The following is a 19,332-nucleotide window of genomic DNA, read 5'->3' as shown; positions in this document are numbered from 1 at the left end:
GGAAAACAGCTGTCAGTAAAAACATCATAGTGTTCTTACCAGGCTAGTTTTTGCAGGTGTTGCCACAAATGAACTTTCTTCAAGATGTTATCGCTGAGCAAGGTGCAGGTGTTGTTTCAACTCCCCAGGGATGTCCTTAAGAATAGACATTGTAACTGTGCAAAGTGGAAGTAAATAAATTTCAGGCTCAAAGTAGGACAGGAAATTAGTTCCTTTAAAGTGGTGGTGGCTTCCTCAGTGGCTTGACTGTCTGCTCTGTTTTCTCTCTGGAATTACTTTGTGGAAGCATTTAATGCTGAATTTGTCATCACTAAATTCTACTGAAGTTTAAGTTTTGTCTTAAGCCCATATATTGATAGGGGTTTGGTTTCATTCATTATTCTACAAAATCCATCATTTGAAAAATGTTTTAGTATGAAAATGCACACTGGAACTGTTGTACTGGGAGTCCATCTTCATAAAAGGGCGAGAAAATAGATGCCTGATGCTTGGGTGAGTGAGGTGGATTGAATTGCTCCCCACTGATGTGGCAGTGATTGCTGTAGGCCTGACCTTCCCTTGCTGTGGAATAGCCTTAAGGATCTACCAAAGAGCTGCTTGAGGCATGCAGGCTGGCTCTGGAAACAGTAAAATAATCTGTTTCTCCCCACCTCCTCCTTTGTTTTGCCCCTCCAGCTGCAGCAATCATTCAGGTTGAAGACCAGAACACTGGTGAAATTGAGAATATTATAGTAGAAGTGAAGAAAGAACCTGATGCAGAAGCAGCAGAGGAAGAGGAGGAAGCTCAGCCTGCTGTAGTGGAAGCTCCCAATGGAGACCTCACCCCTGAGATGATTCTCAGCATGATGGACCGGTGATGGAGGAAGACCACGTTGGCTGACTGAACTGGCCTGGGCTGTGTTTAAGCGGCTCAAATCTATTTTTTTCCTTTTATCTTTTTTCTTGGCTTTGGGAAATGCATCATTTTAGACCATTTTACCAAACATACTGGGAAATAAAACGATGTTAGAATGTGATTTAACTAGAACTTGCTGTTTTATGTTAGCATTACAGGATCATGGAACATTAGGAAATATTTTGGAGTCCTTGAGGGTTTCCTCTGAGATGCTTGGTTTAGTTTTGCTCTGAACTGCATTGTAAAGCTGGTCCAAGGGCCGTGTTTACATGCACCAAGTTTTAATATACAAAAGTGGAAGCCTTGACTAGAGTATGTGGAAAACCATACTTGCCCTTCCAGTTCCCAGAGTCCTTGAGCCTCTTCTCTCAGTAGTGTTTTTAACTGTAAATGCAGACTTGGGAGGGTTCTAGACTTTTGAAATGTTTTTTTGGTTGGTTTTTTGTTTTTTTGTTTTTGCTTTCTCCCACTGAGTAGCTCCGGTTCTCCAAGTCGGCTGCACATGGTAGTTTTGGCATGCTCCAACTGGTTTCTGTCCTTAATATGCTTTGCTTCCTGCAAAGCATTTCTGTAATGGTCAAGCTTGTAAATAACTTTTTTTTTTTACATTTTAATCTTTTTCCATTAATTAAGAGGTATGCAAAAATGCAGTTTAAAGAAACCCCAATATTCTAATTCCTTTCAAACTAAGTGACAAGAGAATTGATAGAGTGTAAATGTTGGAAAAGCTGTTGATAAGATAGAGAAAAGATGTACCCAGACTATTGCTTGCAGAAGAAGAGAAACCCACATGTGAAATCTGGTTTTGAAGCACAAAAAAAATGTATTTTATAGAATCTTAGACTGGCTTGGGTTAGAAGGTATTTACAGACCATCTAGTTCTACCCCCTGCCATGGGCAGGGGCACCTTTCACTAGACCAGCTTCCTCTGAGCTCTGTCCAACCTGGCCTTGAACACTTCCAGGGATGGGGCAGCAACAGTTTCTCTGGACAGCCTGTGCCAGAGCCTCACCACCCTGACAAGGTAGAATTTCTTCCTAACAGCCCATCTAACCCTGCCCTCTGTCAGTTTAAAGCCATTTCCTTTCGTCCTGTCTCTCCATTCCCTTGCCAAAAGTCCCTTTCCAGCATTCTTGTATGCTCCCTGCAGGTTCTGTAAGGCCATTAATTAGGTCATCCCAAAACCTTCTCTTCTCCAGGCTGAGTATCTCCAGCTGTCTTTCCTCATAGGAATGGTGCTCCATCCTTCAAATCATGTTTGAATCAGGGCCTCCTCTGGGCTCGCTCTGACAGTTCAGTGTCCTTGTCCCAGAGCTGGAATCAGCACTGCAGGTGGGGTCTCACCTGAGTGGAGCAGAGGGGCAGAATTTCCCCCTTCCTGCTGCCCACAGGGCTTTGTACAAACACAGCCCAGCACACATGGCTGGGGCATGTCCAGTCTCCCCCACCAGCTCCCCCAAGTCCTTCTCCCCAGGGCTGCACTGGATCTGTTCATTCCCAACCTGGATTGATCCCAAATGTTGTCCCAGCCCAGGTGTCCCACCTTGCAGTGGGTCTTGTTAAGCCTCATGAGATTCCCATGGGCCACTTCTTGAGCTTGTCCAGGTCTCTCTGGATGGCCCTGTCCTTCAGGTGTGTCACTGCACCCTAAGTTTGGTGTTACCAAACCTGCACCTGAGGGTGCACTCGACCCCTTCATCCATGCCATTAACGGTGATACTAAATAACACTGGTCCCAGTATGGACCCCTGAGGGGCATCTGCTGTCCATCCAGAGTCTGAGCCATTGACCACTGCCCTCTGGATGTGACCATCCAACCAATTTGAAACATATAATTAACCTTTTTGAGTTATAATTTCATGAATACATTTTCTTTGCTCTATCTTGTAGTTGTATTTTGTGTTTATGAATCCTATGTTAAAACAAAAGTGGTGATTTATAAGTGAGTCACTGCAGCCCTCAACCTGGGCCAGGAAATTTTATTAATAGGTCAGTAATTCTACAATTTTTGAATCTCTGATAAAGACAAAAAAAGGAATAATGTGAAATACAAATGATGCCTGTATATGAAAATGTCACATGTTAAAATATGTAAGCTTTTTATAGAGCCTCAGTCTTGCTGATTTCAAACAAATTTTTCTTCTATGTATCGCTTTTAAGAGAGCTATCAGTTTAGCTATCAGACTCTAGGTTGATGCATTTTTGTACTTAGCTGTACTGTGTGATATTTTTCATTATTTTAGGAAGCCAACATGGGAAAAAAATACTGTTATAAAATATGTAATGGGGTTTGAAAGCTGGGAAGGAGAATATACTGCTGTACAGCTAATAAATAATAACGGATTAACACGTGTGCTCACTGGCTGCTTTCTTTGTGTACATCAACGGTGCGACCTGGCAGCTCCCTCCAGATGGAAAAGCTGCTCTGCCCAGAAGGATGCTGTCAACAGGGACCAGCTCCTTTCTCGCTGCAGGTGTTCCCTCTGCCCCAAGCCAAGTGCAAGGTACCCATCCATGACCTTAAATCACGGTGTGCTACCCTGTGTGTAGAGGAGGGAGGATGTAAAATGCAAATGTTGGCGTTCACAGCTTGAGCTTGGAGTAACATGGGAGTAGTTGTTACTTGTGTTTGTTTTGACTGTGATTTTAAATGGTTATAGCTGATGGTTTAGTTAACAGGAATATAGTTTCCATTTCTTTCTGAGAAACGGGATTGGTACTTGGGTGGGGTTTCTGTGTGTGTTTTTTAGTTACCTCTGACAGCAGTTTATGGTGCCAGCTGTGGGCAGTGACTGCAGGTTCAGGATAGAACCCCCTACTGCTGGTACAGGAGTCACTGCAGATGACACTGCTTAGGAAACTGTTACCAAGCACAAGAGTTGCTAGTTCTGGTTTTCACTAGGTGTGTGGTGACTCGTTATCCCTGATCTTGAGAGATAGACTTGTCAGGGAAAGCCTGTCTGGAGGTGGAAGCTTGGAGTCCTGAGCAGGCTGGAGGTTTGTTGCAGCAGGTGGGAGAGGTTGTGTAAGGGCTGCTTCTATGAGAAGTCAGGTCTGGCTGAGAAATGGGTAAATCCTCAAGTGCTTTCCCAGCTGGACAAGGAGCTTGTGTACTCAGAAGCCAAAGATGTTTCGGTCTGAGGTAATGCTGAGGTGGCTTTACATAAGCCTGGAGCTAGGGAGGCTTTGTGGTGTGTGGGAAAACCAAAGGTGTCCCTGGGATGAACCACCATCATCTCTTAAACCCTGTGGCTCAACCCAGTGCTGACAAGTGGGGTGTGAAGGATGGTGCAGTGGCTTTGTTTTAGGTGGTGGTGGCCCAAGGAGGTGTCACACTTGCTCCAGCAGAGACCTCTCTTGTTCTGTGTGAGTGTTCCATGTGCAGCAGCTTGTGCTGTTGTACCCAGGCCTGGGTGACACCAAACCAGGTGCTCCAGCTCTCCTGGAATTCAGAAGAGCTGAGGGAGGTGGCTGTGTGTGAACAGCTTATTGGGAGGCTGAAAGGAAGAGCCTGAGAGGTTCTGTTTGTCCAAAGACCACAGGTGTGGTTGGTGCTGAGTGGCCTCTGGCGTGTTCATCTGAGGAAACCGCACTTGATGAAGGGTTGTGGGCTGTGACCATGTGCTGACCTCATGCTCTGTCCTTTAAGCCCTGTGACTTTCATCTGCGCACCCCTGAGGTGGCACTGTCGGGGCCCAGGTGAGCACCACCACCCCAAGAGTCTGTGGCTGACAGCTCAGCCAGGGGATGGGTGGCTCTGGGGCAGGGCAGGGGGGAACCTCACCATTAGCCAAGCCCAGCCAGCCCCTCCCACCGGACACAGGTGCTGGCAGTCCAAGAGGCTGGGGGACGTGCGACATCCAGGCTCTGGCAGGTACCATCACCCTGCTGTGATGCCCTTGCAATTGCCTCTTCTAGTGCCAGTGTTCCTGGAGCTCTAGGCTCCACAGCTCTCTGAAGCCTTAGCCTGAGGCACAGGGAAGCTTGCTGCTGGGGCTGAGATGCCTGTTCCAATGGGGGAATCCAGATCAGAAAGGAGTAGGAGCAGCAATGTTGGGGCTTTGCCATGATTGCCTTGGCAGGCCTTTTCCAACTCCAGTGTTCCTGGTGCTCTTGGCTCTCTGGCTCTCAGCTCTAACCCTAAGCATAGCCCTAGCCCTTAACCCAGATCTGAGGAGCGATTTCTGAGCAACTTTTTTATTGTGATCTGATTTTAGAACTCTCTTCACAGACCCCAGTAGAGGTTTTGTGAGGATGGAAGCTGTCACCCTGTGTCCATCCTCCTTTTCTCAGCCTGGCATGTTACCTTGTGATCTGCTCAGTTGACCTGGTTTCTCTGTGCTTGCTCAGTCAATGGTCCTGTTATGCAGGCTGGGATTTATTTGATTTGAGCTCAGGCTTGTGCCTTGGGCAGGAATCTCTGCTTGTGCCTCTTGCAGGCTTCTGGTTTGCCCTTGGAGGAGCAGTTCTGGAGAGATGCAGAGCAATATCCCAGCCTAATGCTGAGGACACACATCCAGGGCAGCATCCAAAGCCTGAACGTGGACAGAACAATTCTGCTCAACCCAAAAGCTATTATCAGTGCTGGAAAAGCTGGGTCTTGGGCTCTGAGTGGAAAGCCAGGGCTGGGATGGATCCAAGGAGTATCACTGTGTCTGCCAATGACTTGGCCTGGCTGCTATCCCTGCTGCTTGGGCTGCTGATCTGTGCTGGACACAGAGGTGTGTTGCTCCAGATACCCTGATGTGCCTGGGCCTGCACAGAGGCAGGGAACACTTGTGCACATGGATCTCTGGCCCACTCCTGGAGTACAGGTCCTGCTGCACTGGTGCTCAGAATGTTCCAGCATGTGCCAAGCAGTATTTTGGGGATGCCAGCTTGCCTGGAGCTTTGTGTGCTTCTAGTCTTCCATAGAAGCCATTCTGATGCATGAAAGGGACAGCTGCTCCCTCTGTGTCCTGAATATATATCCTTGCATGACAAAGATGGGAGATGGTGCCCTTTTGAAAAGTTCAGATACCAATAGCCTGGCCTCTTTTCATCCTGGAAAAAACATGGATCCAGCCAGGACTGCTGCTGGTGGCTGCTGACTCCACTGGAGCAGTGAACACTCTGTTCCCTTCATCCTCCTGGTGCTCATCCATCTGCTGACGTAGCTCAGGAGGCTCAAGGAGGTGTCTCGGCAGAGGTTGGTCTTTGCCCTGAGCCGTGTTCTCCCCAGTCACCTCCTTGAAAAGAGCTCTGTGCTGTGGTTGGGCTCTGTGAAGACACTGTCCCTACAGGGAGATAATTCCTGCCTTTGCCTTCACACACGAGGTGGTTTCAGAAACACTGTGGCCCCAAGTGCATGTGGTGGGAGGGCAGTCACCCATCCCTTCCCACCTTCTCCTGAGTCATTTGACCTCTGGGAAAGCTTGGTGAGCTCCTGGTTGGTAGATTGGAGCCTGGGGCTTGGAAGTTTGTCAGAAAGGGGTAATTTAGGGGAAGAAGGCAGCTGCTGTCACCCTCCATCCCGATGGATACCCGGGCTGCTGGCTGAGAGCAGCTTTGCCTCTCCCTCAGCACCTCTCCTGAGTCCCTAATGGGGCCAAGCCGAGCCAACAGGGGGAAATCCTGAGTCCAGGGAAGCTCTGCAGCATGTCATGGGACACAGTAGTGCTTCCTGGTCCAAAACCTTCCTGGATGAGTGGAGTGGTTGATGTGCTCCAAGGAAGTTGCTTGGCTTCTGCCTCTCGCCCCTGCTTTGGGACAGCAGTTTTGTCACTTTGGCAGGAGACCTGGGGCATTTCTGTTGTGCCCTTCCTTCAGCATCATGGGCATCCATCCTCCAGAGAGCAGCCTGCAGCGGGCACTAGCACCCACCTCCATTAGCTCCCCTTGCAGATTCCCAGTGCAAGATGGGTGATGGAGCTGGGCTGATTGTCCAGTGCTGGGAAGGGTAGACTTACCCTTACCCCACTCACCAGACATCTTCAGGCTGAAATGTGTCCCCATGAAACACCTCAGAAGATAAGGAGAGGTCACGGATCCTCAGCCCTGGAAGGCTGGGACTATGGGGAGATGCTCCGTGCCGGGAGGGGTGTCCTGCTCAGCCAGGGGAAGCCACACGGGAGCAGAAGGGTGCTGGGTAGTGCCGCCCTCTCCTCCCGGCGGGGCCGGTGGGCCGTGGGCACCGTCGCTTTCATTTCGCTTCTCTTGCTCAGGCGGTAAATCTGGCCTGACGGGGCAGGAAGAGGCACCGGGAGGGGGAGGAGGCACCGAGGCGGCGGCGCTGCCGGTTGGGAACCTCAGCGCTTCCTCCCGGCAGGGTGCCCTTCCCACGGCGCCCAGGGATGCTGCCCTGACACCCGCATCCCCGGGCAGGTGACCCCGTGGTCCCAACCATGGCTGCATCCCCTGGAGGGATCCCCACTGAGCTGCAAGGTAAGCATCGCCCGCCGCCGCGCTGCCGGGGCATCGCTGCCACATGGAATCCGCCCGGACGGGGCCTGCTTGGCCCAAATTTGCCTCGCTGGGGTCGGCAGAGTCACTTTTGGGTCCCTCAGCTGCAACAGCTGAGGTTCAGGGGGGCCCATGCGGTGTCTAGGGGTTCCTCTTGTCCGTAAAACTCATTTGCCTGAGGATGGACCTTGGACCAAGAGCATCCCCAGATAACCTGGCTCTCCCAGGATGGGATTCTGCATGGCTCAAGCTGCCAGATTTGTGGGTGCAGCTTGGTGCTGCTCAGTCCCATGGGCTTGGGTTCCTCTGGCCAGCTGGGGGTCCCTGGCAGCTCCCCAGGCAGGCACAGGCTGCAGCTCGGTGTGGGGGTGTGTGAAGTACCACTGCTCACAGCCTTCTCTTGGCTGACTGAAAAAGCAAAAGGCCACGGACATCTCAGGGTCCCTCAGCCTCCTCAGCCCCACCGAGGCTTGCAGTGAGGTGAGAAGGAGCTGGGTCACCGTGTCCCCACAGCCTCAGGTCCCAGCTCTACCAGGGCGGGTCCCTGGGGACACGTGGCTCAAGCCACTGGACCCAGTGGGGTCGATGTCATTGTGAAAGCCTGGTTTGCTCTGAACAGTGATGGACAGCTGTGGTTTTGGTCCTGTTTCTCCCAGCGAGGAGCATGAATCAGGAAGGCACAGAGGTGGTGCTGAGGGCAGGAGTGATGTTCACACTGGCCCACTGAACTTGGGGAGTTTGGCACATGTGACCACCCTGCCTGCTCTGTGGGGAGGAAGGACTTGGGTGACCAGCTGCTCCCTAGTGGTAAATATGGAAAGGAAGGAAGAGAAATCAGGGCTCTCTTATCACCCAGTGCCAGCTCTCAGTGGGTGAGGCAGCACGGGCAGTGTGAACCAGCAGCCCCAAAGCCCTGTGCTTAGGCTGTGGCAGAAGATGGGGAGGTGGGTGCATCACCCTAGCAGCGAAGGAGAGCCACAGGTGTGAGGCTTGTCTGAGAGCAGCCAGGGTCTGATTGTCAGATGTGGAGGCAGAGAAGATGACTCAGGTGAGGACAGTATCCCCAGGAGCAGCAGGGCGCATGGGAGAGGACCAAGGTGACTTCAGCCACCTAATTTCATGTGGACATTGGTCTTTTCAGAGGGCATCACCACCTTCCTGGGGACAAAGAAGGTGCTCCTGGTGCTGAGCATCCAGCTGCAGGTGAAATCCAAGTATGAGGACTTTATCTTGGTATGTGCAGAGTCTAGCCCGGTTCCTGCTTTCCTGCTTTTCCCAGGAAGGTGTTTAATGGCTGCAGTGAGGGACAGGGGTGGCTTGCATGTCACCATGGTCTCTTGTCACACCTTTCCTAGGTCCTGACACCCTGGCGAGCCTATGTGCTGCCTGTGATGCTGCCAGTGAGGGTGAGTATGGGGACCCTGTGCCATGGTACAGCCCTGGGGCTCCTGGGGTGCTTGGGGCACTGGGGGGAGGGAAGTCCTCAAGAGCAGGATGAGGAGAGAGATGGGGGAAAGGGGAGGGAGTCATGTTTGGGGGCTGGTGAAGGGTGGAGCCAAGGCCAAGCACTGCTTGAGGCATGGAAAAGTGTGGGAGTTGGGAGGGAGGGAACCCTTGGGTTTCCTTTTTCCATCAGCACTGGGGTTGATCCTGCTCCTCTCACACACAGGTCCACAGCAGCTTCAGCTTCCTGGAGGTGAGGGAGATGACGGTCCAAGAGCCCAGTGTGGTGAGTGGCACCAGCAATGGGGACAAACCCAACCTGGGCATTACCCCCTGCTTCTGCCCAGTCCCCCATGGCAAACCCTGGTCCAGAGCCCTGGATCTGGGGGTGTTCTGGTCCCCCACTGAGTGCTGCTCCTCATCAGGGGTATTTCCCTGGAGCTGGAGGTGCAGGGAGACACCCAGGGGTGCTGGGGGATACCTGAACTTCTTTCCCTCCGGAATCCACGGACAGTGCCCAGCCATGGCACCTCCTGCTCAGCAGGGACAAGGTGACAAACGGCTGCAGGCTTACCAAGGTGAAGACAAATTTAGCAGGAGGGTGTTTTAAACCCCGTTAATCCTCTTAGAGAGGAGCAGGCACAGCAGATGTGGCAGTGGGAACCATGGAAGAAAGGAGCTGGATACCAAGGCTTGGATGTATTGGCTGAAATAGGGCTGTGGTCCTGGTTACCCTCGTGTCTGGTCCTTTCTAATGTCCTGTCTGGCTTTTTCTTGTTAAAGTATCACCAGCAACCATGGCCTCAGCCTGCACATGGGGCTTCTGCTGCTCAGCAGGCAGCCTGGCTGAGCTCCGGGAGAGAACTGAAGGAGCTGGGCAGAGACAGAGGGGTGCAGGGAGCTGAAACCTCGGGGTGGAGGGGGGTGAGACATCTGACTGGGATATGGAAAGCCCAGGGATTGTTAATGTGCAGGCAGTCCCACGCTTTCCAGCCTCCACAGCCCCGGGCACCGGCGCTTCCGCCGTCCTCGCGCGATGCCAGCAGATAATTGTCATCCTGCTCCCACGCCTCAATCAGCGTGTAATTAAATCAGGGAGCATGTTGCCATGGGATTTTTTTTTTTTTTTTTGGTAGGAACCATAAGCTAAAAAAGCCCTAAACCTCGATTAAATAAATTCAGGGAGGAAAACCTCCATCCTCCAGCTGCGGCTGCTGCAGGCAGAGACAAGGCTGATCTCACCTCACTGCATTGGGCTGCCTCTGCAACAGCTTAAGTTGAATTTTCAGGAGGTTTATGCCTTATTCTGGCACAGTAATGTATTTTATCCTAAATTCCTGGTGCTTGCAGCATTCCCTGTGCTTATGGTGCTCTGGCTGGGTTGGCAGTGAGGAGCTGATGGCTGTCACCGTTGTGTCTGGGGGCTTGGGGACGCTGTGTGCTGCCAGCTCGCTCAGGCATCTCTTGTCCTTTGGACCCTGCAGGTTGTCATAGAAACAGATGCAGCATCTTATGCCTTCCGGTTCATGTCCTTGGATGATCTGGAGCAAGTTGTTATCCATGTCACCATGTCACTTAAGAAGGTCTTTCCAGACTCATCCCTTGGGTAAGGGTCCTCTGCTCCTGAGGGGTGGTTGTGTAAAAACCAGAGCAACCCCTTTGCCCAGAAGAGCCCCACATCATAAAATCCTGGAATGGTTTGGGTTGGAAAGAACCTTAAAGATCTTCTAGCTCCAACCCAAGCCCCATGAACACCTGCAGCTAGAAAACCCCAAATATAGGATGGGTCTACAACAGTGTTTTTAGCAGGAGAAAAACACCTGGATGAAGGTGAGACCCTGTTCCCTGACTGAGTATTTCTGGCCACCCTACACTTGAGGGTTGTAGCTAATCATAAAGTGGTGAGGATGCTCTTCTCCTGGCCCACCCTGACACACCCACCCCTCTGCTCCCTCCCCAGGACGCTGCTCAAGAACTCCCCACCCAGCCTGTACGAGAGGATCCAGCAGATCACAGACTCACTGGAGGAAATGCTGCAGAGCAACCCTGGGCCTTGTGGTGAGTCCTGACATAACCTCCCTCAGGCAAGACCAGGAGGGTTGGAGCACCCTGGGGACCATTCCAGCCCTGCATCCATCAACAGCAGCTCTGCTGACAGCCCCCACCTCTGCTGGCAGGGCACCTGTGTTGGCTTTAGTCAGCTGAAGCCCTGCTATTGGGTCTGCTGTCCACCAGCCCACCCTGTTCCATGGGGCAGGAGCAGGTTTGAGGGGATGTAGCTTCCCAGGAAGAAGGGGTCAGCAGGCAATATTGCTCAGAATCTACTTCAAGAATGTGTAGCTATGCATGCTTTCATCACTTCATATGGCACCACTGCAGAGCCAGGAGCTTTTCCTGTAGCCTGGTCTGGAGCAGGATACCTCCATTATCACCATAGCAATGTGCCTTGCCTGGAATCCACATGGATCAGCAAAGCAACCCACATCCCCATTTGGGGGCTGACAGGAGATCTCTCTCCCCTTCGAGGAGGAAAGGGGGAGCCTTCAGCATCGCTTCTGAGTCCCTGTCATCCCTCTCCTGTTTCTCACTCTCCCCAGAGTTCTCTCTGTATTCCTGTGGGGAGGTCTGCCCCCCAAAACTGCCTTCTCTTTGCAGGGGGCTTTTCAGAGACCTACGCTGCTCTGTGTGATTACAACGGCTTTGCCTTCCGCGAGGAGATCCAGTGGGTAAGCTGGTCCATCCCACGGATGGAGCAGTGGTGCTGTGTCACTTGGTGGGCAGGGAAGCAGGACACTTGTGGGTGCCTCATGGAGCTGCTGGGGCTGGGACAGCCCAGATCTGGGCACTGCAGCTTTGCCTGGCTCGAGTGCCCCCTGCTCCTTGGTGGGCTGGAATCAAAGTGCAGGTGGGAGTGGTGTGCCTTGGACCAGGCTGTTCACCCAGGCTGTGACCTAAGGAGAGCCCCTGGAAATCTGGGACCTTGCTGTGTGTCCTGTAAGAGGAGAATCCTGCTGGGACCTAGCCATAGCAGGACTCACTGTCCCCCCTTCCTCTGGACACAGATCCCAGCTCATCTCTCCCTACACCCTCACTCCCACCAGCTGGGCTGTGTTGCCTTCTGACCATTCCCTGCAGAAGTTGTCCAAGACTCACCAATCTGTCCCACCAAGCCAGGACATGTCCCCTGCCAGCCAGAGCTTTAGGGAAGGTTTCAGGCTTTGGGGTTAGGCAAGAGACTTCCCAGAAGAGGCTCCCCAAGGGCTCAGCTCCCTCCAGCAGCACCAGGCACCTGAGCCCTCCCCAGGACCCAGGGCTGTGCCTGATCCATGTGTCCATCCTTCTGGGAAGGATGTGGACAACATCTACCACAGCCAGGACTGCCGGGAATTCAACCTCCTGGACTTCAGCCACCTGGAGAGCAGGTGAGACCCCCCAGCCATGCTGCCTGCAGTGTCCCATGTACCAGCACTCATCCTCATTCTCCCTGCCCCTATGCGGGGGCCCAACATGCTTTTCTGCCCATGTTAGAAGCTTTTATTGCTTACACACCCCAGGGATGCCACATCTGCAGCCTGACACCCCCTCACCAAGTGCTCTGAGCCCCATGGGGCAGCAGCTGAGAGTCCAGGCAGCCTCTCTGTTTATTTTTAGCTCTTAGATCAGCCTGGGGAGCTGTTTATGGGGCTGAAAACCCAATGTCACGGTGGCTTCTTGCAGCTCGTGACTGTCAGGTGTTTCCCTATGCAAAGCAGCCAGTGCCACTTGCTGCCCTGAAACTTGCACTGCTCCCTGCTAGCCCCCCAGATATCTGTTATAGCCTTGTTATCACCTGATTATAACCTGACAGTGGGGCTGTGAGCTCCAGCTGTGCCTGGAGCTCTCCCTGTGGGGCTCAGCCACGTCTCCATCCCAAGGACGATGGAGCAAGGGCTCAACTCTCAGGGGAGGCAACTGCCAGGCTAGGCTGCAGCGAGTCAAAGTTCTGGGATGAGTGTTTTGGGGAACAGAGGATCTGTGTTCAGCTGGCCAAAGAGGAGACAGTTTTAGAGATTTCTTTGGATGAGGAAGTAAAAAAGAGACTTGTTTCCACTCAACCAAAACCTGTGGTGTTGCTCATATGAGAGCTCAGAGTTAAAGATAATTTAAACTGCAAGGTTTAGATGGAAGCATGCAAATATTTTGATTAATTTAATTTTCCCCAAGGCAATAATGTGGGGAAGATGACCTGTACCTGTGGATTGCTTTAAACCCACAATGCCCAGTGCTGTTCTGCTGAACATTGTGTTGGGGCACATTGAGGTTGGGTGTCTTGGAGCACCTTGGGTTTGGATGTGCTGAGGCACCATGGGATGGGTGTGTTCTGGCATCCTGGGTATCTTGGGGCACTCCAGGTATCTTGGGGCACCCTGGGGCTGGATGTCTTGGGACACACCCCAGTTGGGTGTTTTGGGTCACCCATTTGGGGCTAGACTTGGCTCTTCCTGGCCTAGACTCCCTCATCCCTGTCACCCTGCAGGGATGTGGCGCTGAGCGTTGCTGCCTTGTCCTTCAACCTGTGGTTCACCAAGCTCTCCTGCAAGGATTTCAGGCTGGTGAGTGCTGGTGCTGTGGCTCTGGGTGCACCAGAGGTGGCCAGGTTCCCAGAAAGGCTTTCTTCTTCCCTACCAGAATCAGGAGATTTCAGAGCAGCTGCTCTACATGCTCAGCAAATCAGTGACACTGGAGGAGCTGGTGCTGGAGAACAGTGGGCTGAAGGCGTAAGTGAAGGTGTTGTGAGGCAATGATGAGCAGGATCTTGGCAGCCTGGTGGTTCTTCCCTCAGTGCATGCAGCAGGGAGGTCCATGCACAGACCCTTGTGCCAGGGGTTGGTGCCACACTGGGAAGCTCAGGGGGAGCAGAGACTCCCATAGCCTGGAAGGCCAGTGAATACCATCCAGCCCTGGAGATGCTCTGCTGCCTTCTGGCTGCTCAGCTGGAGCCGGGTCTGCCACACAGGCAGGAGCTGGTGGCATGTTTGTGTAAGACTACAGGGTTGGTGTCTGTGTTTCCTGGAGGTGTCCAAGCATTGCTCACATGGGTGACCCTTCTTCCCACAGTGACTTTGTGCAGAGGATGGCCCAGGTGCTCAGCAGCCATCCCAACTCTGTTCTGCACACCATCAACCTCTCTGGCAACCAGCTGGAAGATAGAGGTACTCAAATTCTGGGCTGGGATGAGTTTACACTCACCAAAATGGATGATCAACTCCAGATCCCACCAGCAGCTGCCTCCTGCCCTGGAGGCTGCAGCTCAGGGTGGGGAGGACACCCAGAGATGCTGGCACAGCCTTTTGGAGCTCTCTGCTCTCATCAGGGGTCACTGCCTTCAGCCGGCACATGGAGAAGAGTTCCAAGGGTCTGCAGAGCCTCAGCTTGGCCAGGACAACGCTCACAGCCAAAGGTAGAGCCCAGATGCCCTTGCCCCACTCCACAGAAGGAGTGACTGGAGGGGCTGCAGGGACACCCTGGAAAGGGAACCTTCATGGATGCGATGTCCTGCTGCCCCAGCCGGAGGGAAGTTCCCTTGCTCTGCTCCATGGCTCTCCCCAGGGCAGGGAGCCTATGGCCATCCTCTCCCACTCTCTTTGAGCAGGGATGAGCACGTTATGCAAGGCCCTCACCGATAACAAAGCCATTGGATTCTCCCTCCGGCACTTGGACCTCTCTGGAAACCCTGGCACCCTGGCTGGGGATGACATCAGTGTGAGTATGCACGCTGTGATGGGGTGGGTGACACCACCCAGTCTCTGTCCTGTGGTTTGGATGGCTTTGGTCTCCTCTGGTCTGTGCCTTGCCCTGCAGCACTCCAGGCATGGGGACATCACAGCTGCAACACCCCGTGCCTGCCCGGGAGCAGCTGGGGACACCCTGGGGACATCCCCCTGCACCTCCTTGTGGGAGTGTGGGAGATGCCACGAGTGGGTTCCTGTGTGCAGGATTCACCCCTGTGCTCAGTGGGAGGGAGGAGACAGGCTGGAACTGGGATCCCAGGGCTGCAGGGTGCTGGGTGGGGGCGGGTGGGATTCAGGGGCAAAGCTGCTGAGCCCCCTCTGCCCACAGAACCTGCAGAGCCTCCTCCACCATTGCCACTCACTCTCCCACCTTAGCCTGGCTGGCACAGACTGTCCTTTGGATGCTGTGAGTACCATGCAGGGGGTCCTGGCAGTGAGCCCTGGGCTCTGTGGGGGTCTGCAGCTCCCCTGGCTCCTCCTCCACATGGCTCACATCCCCACCCTGGCAGCTCTTTGGAGCCCTGCTCCATGGATCCCACACCAGCCTCATCCACCTGGATCTCTCCAAAAACGTGTACTCCCACAGGTGAGCCCTGGGATGGTGTGAGCGGGGGCTGGTACCCAGGGGGTGTCCGGTGCTGGGTTGCAGTTGTTGCCATGTTGTTGCCACCATCCTTTTCAGGAGGGTGAAAACCATCTCCCCTGACATCAAGGAGTTTTTCAGCCAGGCCTGCTCCCTCAGACACGTCTCCCTGGCAGGCACCAAGCTGCCAGCTGATGTCGTAAGGTACGTTTGGGCAGCGGGGACTGGATTTGGGGTGAGCAGAGCCTGGGGAGACCTTGGTCAGGGCTGGTGGGGAGGATGGATGGAAGGGGCTGTGAGAGGCAGAGCTCTGGGAAGGATGCCTTCTCCAGCATCCCATTCCCACTGCCTGGACTGTTGGGGGTGCCCCATGGCAGGTGCTGGTGCCCCCATTTCTTGCACCGATGGGGGAGCTTTGGTGACTTTTCCAGGGCATTGCTGCAAGGGCTGGCAGACAACAGTCACATCAGTGACCTGCACCTGGATCTTAGCAGCTGTGAGGTGAGGGCCCAGCAGCCATGGGCACCATCCCTCTGGCCAGGCAGTCCCACTGAGTGCCCTGTCTGACCTCCCCGACAGAAGGATCTCATTTGCAGGGCTCGCTGCCTCCCCTTGTACTGACGTCTTGCTGTTTCTTCCAAGCTGAGATCAGCGGGGGCCCAAGTCATCCAGGACCTCATCCCTGATGCCAGCTCCATCAGCCACCTGGACTTGTCTGACAATGGTAGGTTGCTTTTTCCCAGCCTTGGAGAAGATCTCCTCCGTCTCCCAGACCTTCATGTCCAGTCACCCAGCACAGGGATTGGGATGATACCTTTATGCCCTCCTGCCTCAAGACTTGCCAAACTTTCTCATTTCATATATTTCTTGGCACAGTCCTCTTCAGTTCACTGCATCTGAAGTGGTCTTGTGTTGCTGGTTCAGGGTTTGAAGCACTGAAAGGGTTTCCCTGGTCAGAAACTCTTCCCACCTCTCTGCAGGTGTTTGTTGCCTCTGCTGTGGCCTCCGAAGCCATGGGCAAGTGATGCTAATCCTCACAAACATCACCTCTGCCAGCTGATAATTTCACCTAAAGGCCCTAAACTATCAAACAGCCTTGCTGAGATCTCACAGCAGACTGTGCAGTTCCTCAGTAGCCAAATGGCTCTGGGAAAGCTGAGTCCTTCAGGACACCAGTGCTCCAAAAGCTTATGCTCCCACCCAAAATCTCTGGTCAACCTTTGCCAAAATATGCTTCTATTTTTGGCTTTCCCAGCAGAGCATCTCTGTGCAGGAGGGGCATTCCATAGGTGTGGGTTGGTGCCTCATGCCCTTGGCTGGTCGAGCTGCTGGGTGAGCAGTTCCCTGCCCAAGTCTCTGCCCGATTTCCCTGGGGATGGTGCAGCCAGGAGGATGGGAGTGCAGGCAGATGCCTGAAAGCTGAGCTCCCCCCATGCTGTCCAGGGTGGTGGGTGGGTGATGGGGGGCACATCCCTGAAGGATGGCAGAAAACAGGTGCCATCTCCAGCTCCCTTAGTGCCCCCGTGGCTCAGCACAGCCTTGGCACCCCAATATCAGGAGTGCCCACAGTGGCTGCTCCTTCCCTGAGATCATTTCTCAGGGACCCCAGCTCTGTACAGGTCTTCTGTCTCCTTGGGTAAGCGAGGAAGGGGGGAAGACGCCCAGGAACTTCCCTGGGCATCTCCAGCATCCCACTGTGGCAGCTTGGTGGCTCTGCAGGTCTCCTGTGAGGGACCAGCTTGGTGCCACCTCCACCTGGACACTTTGACATGTCCTGGCCGTGGATTTGTTGGAGCATCTTGGTGGATGTGTCCCGTCTCCTGCAGGCTTTGACCCCGACATGGTGACACTGGTGCTCTCCATTGGCAGAAGCAAATCCATTAGGCACGTCTCCCTGGGGAAAAACTTCAACATCAAATCCAAGTGAGTGCAAAGCAGCAGCACCCAGGCTTGGAACCATCCTGGAATTGTGCACCCACCTTGACTCTCTCTCCCCACTGAAAGCCCATGGTAGGGCTGGTAGGAATTGCCTGCCCATCCTGGCTGCTCCAACACGACAGGGAGGGTCAGCAGCACCTGGTGCAGTGTCACAGATGGGTCATAGCCCAGGCAAGAGTGGGAGGGAAGACAGAGCTCTCTGCCAGCTGCCTCTGCATCCCCAGGGCACACACAGGCAACCCTCTCACACACACCATCTCTCCTGCAGGGAAGGTCTGTTGGATGTCCTGCACCGCATTGTCCAGCTCACCCAGGAGGAGGATTGTGTAAGTCCAGTCCTCAGCCACCACAACCATCCCATCCATGCTCCTGGTCACCCTCAGCCACCACTGTGCCAGGGTGCCATCCAGCTCCCTCCTGCACAGGCTGGGAGCGGTCCTCCCTCTCTCCCACTGCCATTCAAGTCCTGCTGCTTTTATTTTTCCTCAGTCTGAAGCAGATGCTCAGACAGAGGAGTGGGAGCTGTTCCCATTCGTCTGGGAAAATGGGAACCTGTGTCTGGCTAAAGGCATGGAGGAGACACTTGGTGTAACCTGGATTCAGCACAGCTTTCCCAAAAAACCTCTCTTTTCTCCTGTCTGCCAGGCATCTGAGCTAAATCCAGCCTGTTGCCGAAGCATTCATTGCCCTCCTGCTTCTTGGGGTTCAGCATCACTTGTTCTCTCCAAAACCAGCACCAGCCCAGAGGCTGCTGGTCAGGGATGGAGGCTGTGTCTGAAGGGTGACGCGCACCTTGACGTGTCCTGGCCACCTGTCCCCCTCCTTGTCCCTTTTCTAGCCTCTCCAGTCACTGTCTGTGGCTGAATCGCGCCTCAAACTGGGAACCAACGTCCTGCTGAGTGCCCTGGGCAGTAACACCAGCCTCATCTCCCTGGACATCAGTGGCAATGCCATGGGGGACACGGGAGCCAAGATGCTCGCCAAGGCCCTGCAGATCAACACCAAGCTCAGGTAGCAGCAGCTCTATAACACCCCGTGGGTGACGCTGTGCTGGGTGGCCCTGATGTGATGGTTGTGATGCTGATGCCATCAGAGGAGGCTTCTCATGGCTCCTGCTGGCCATGGATGTGGTCCTGGACCGCTCCTGGTACATGGTTGGATTCTATGGCTGCATTTTGCACCCATGGAAGTCACCTGGCAGTGCTGGCAGGGGACATGTAAAGAACAAGAGAGCGGCTCAATCCCTGCCCTGGCACTTGCCACCTCTTTTCCAGGCTCCTGCACAGCCCAGTGTGCTACAGACAGACCTTTGTGGTCACTGCCCTCCCCTCATGCTCTGCCATCAGTTCCTAAAGCACCATTTTTGACCAGATGGAGTACACAGAGCCAAAGCAGGGGTGTCTGCAGAGGACAGGGAATGGTGTTCAGCCAGGGCTGTTCCTCTGGGAGATGTCTGTCCCTGCCTGCAGGATGGTGCCTGAATGTGTTTTCCCAGCCCTTCACTCCCTCCAGGCACCCATCTGAGTTATAGCTCCTTACAAAGTCCAAGTTTAGGTTTTGGATACTGAAAATTGTAATTTTTAACCCCACTTTTAGGCTCTCTGATGCCTCGGGGCCATGTGGGTGTGGGCAGGGGTCACCCAGGTCCTTCTTTTTGCAGGACTGTGGTTTGGGACAGGAACAACACAACTGCCCATGGACTCCTAGAGGTGGCTCAAGCTTTGGAGAGGTAAGGAAGGAGCCTTTTGGTCCTCCTGGCTTGTTGCCACCATACAAAAGAGCCTCTGTCACCAGCACATCACTGTCCCCAGGGCCTTTTTTCCCCTTGAATGGCAAGGCCATCACACAGTTTCAAACATGTCCCAAGGGAGTTGGTCCACAGCTCTGGCTTTGCAGCCAGAAAAGCAACCTGACACCCGTTTGGTGATGACAGCCCCATTACCAAGCTCAGGGACTCCCAGCACAGCCTCATGCCACCCAAGGAGCCCCCAGTGAGCACAGGGGCATCTGCTGGTGCTGGTGATGTGATGCTCCTCTCCCCCTTGCCCATGACAGGTGGGTAGAGTTTGTTCACCTGCTGAGCACACCCACCACCCTGTCTGCTGCTTGGCTGTGCAGATCTCTGGAGGTCTGAAGACAAAGGGGTGCGAGGAGAGCCGGGGCAGGCGGTCACTGCCACCCCGCCAGGGTCCGCTGAGGGCCAGAGTTTGGCCATCCCTATCTCCAGGGCTGCGCCTCAGGAAAACACCCAGGCTGCTGTT

At 53.9% G+C, this 19,332-nt stretch overlaps 2 protein-coding genes across 25 annotated transcripts in view; both read left to right on the top strand.

The window, feature by feature from the left end:
* Nucleotides 1-3,242, top strand: part of CTCF (CCCTC-binding factor) — a 34,865-nt gene extending 31,623 nt beyond the window's left edge. For all 20 annotated transcript variants that reach the window (XM_086847391.1, XM_086847403.1, XM_086847402.1 and 17 more), the window contains one exon: nucleotides 676-3,242. In XM_086847391.1, the coding sequence (XP_086703517.1) occupies nucleotides 676-857 (182 nt within the window). In that variant the 3' untranslated portion in view covers nucleotides 858-3,242. The remainder of the gene's footprint in view (nucleotides 1-675) is intronic.
* Nucleotides 3,243-6,990: 3,748 nt separating this feature from the next.
* CARMIL2 (capping protein regulator and myosin 1 linker 2) overlaps nucleotides 6,991-19,332 on the top strand; it is a 23,452-nt gene continuing 11,110 nt past the window's right edge. For 4 of the 5 annotated variants that reach the window (XM_086847375.1, XM_086847374.1, XM_086847373.1 and 1 more), the window contains exons 1-22: nucleotides 6,991-7,318; nucleotides 8,478-8,569; nucleotides 8,692-8,742; nucleotides 9,006-9,065; nucleotides 10,264-10,385; nucleotides 10,740-10,837; nucleotides 11,435-11,505; nucleotides 12,128-12,201; nucleotides 13,296-13,371; nucleotides 13,448-13,536; nucleotides 13,877-13,971; nucleotides 14,133-14,219; nucleotides 14,412-14,521; nucleotides 14,879-14,956; nucleotides 15,060-15,136; nucleotides 15,233-15,337; nucleotides 15,565-15,634; nucleotides 15,776-15,857; nucleotides 16,960-17,056; nucleotides 17,340-17,397; nucleotides 17,910-18,082; nucleotides 18,732-18,800. In XM_086847375.1, coding sequence (XP_086703501.1) covers nucleotides 7,279-7,318; nucleotides 8,478-8,569; nucleotides 8,692-8,742; nucleotides 9,006-9,065; nucleotides 10,264-10,385; nucleotides 10,740-10,837; nucleotides 11,435-11,505; nucleotides 12,128-12,201; nucleotides 13,296-13,371; nucleotides 13,448-13,536; nucleotides 13,877-13,971; nucleotides 14,133-14,219; nucleotides 14,412-14,521; nucleotides 14,879-14,956; nucleotides 15,060-15,136; nucleotides 15,233-15,337; nucleotides 15,565-15,634; nucleotides 15,776-15,857; nucleotides 16,960-17,056; nucleotides 17,340-17,397; nucleotides 17,910-18,082; nucleotides 18,732-18,800 — 1,874 coding nt within the window. In that variant the 5' untranslated portion in view covers nucleotides 6,991-7,278. The remainder of the gene's footprint in view (nucleotides 7,319-8,477; nucleotides 8,570-8,691; nucleotides 8,743-9,005; nucleotides 9,066-10,263; nucleotides 10,386-10,739; nucleotides 10,838-11,434; nucleotides 11,506-12,127; nucleotides 12,202-13,295; nucleotides 13,372-13,447; nucleotides 13,537-13,876; nucleotides 13,972-14,132; nucleotides 14,220-14,411; nucleotides 14,522-14,878; nucleotides 14,957-15,059; nucleotides 15,137-15,232; nucleotides 15,338-15,564; nucleotides 15,635-15,775; nucleotides 15,858-16,959; nucleotides 17,057-17,339; nucleotides 17,398-17,909; nucleotides 18,083-18,731; nucleotides 18,801-19,332) is intronic. The other variant, XM_086847372.1, reaches the window with a different exon arrangement.

Source organism: Cyanistes caeruleus, chromosome 12, assembly GCF_971803275.1.
Source record: "Cyanistes caeruleus chromosome 12, bCyaCae1.hap1.1, whole genome shotgun sequence".
NCBI classification, from domain to species: Eukaryota; Metazoa; Chordata; class Aves; order Passeriformes; family Paridae; genus Cyanistes; species Cyanistes caeruleus.
Note: the sequence above shows the minus strand (reverse complement) of the source record. Positions and strands in the feature narration are given on the sequence as shown.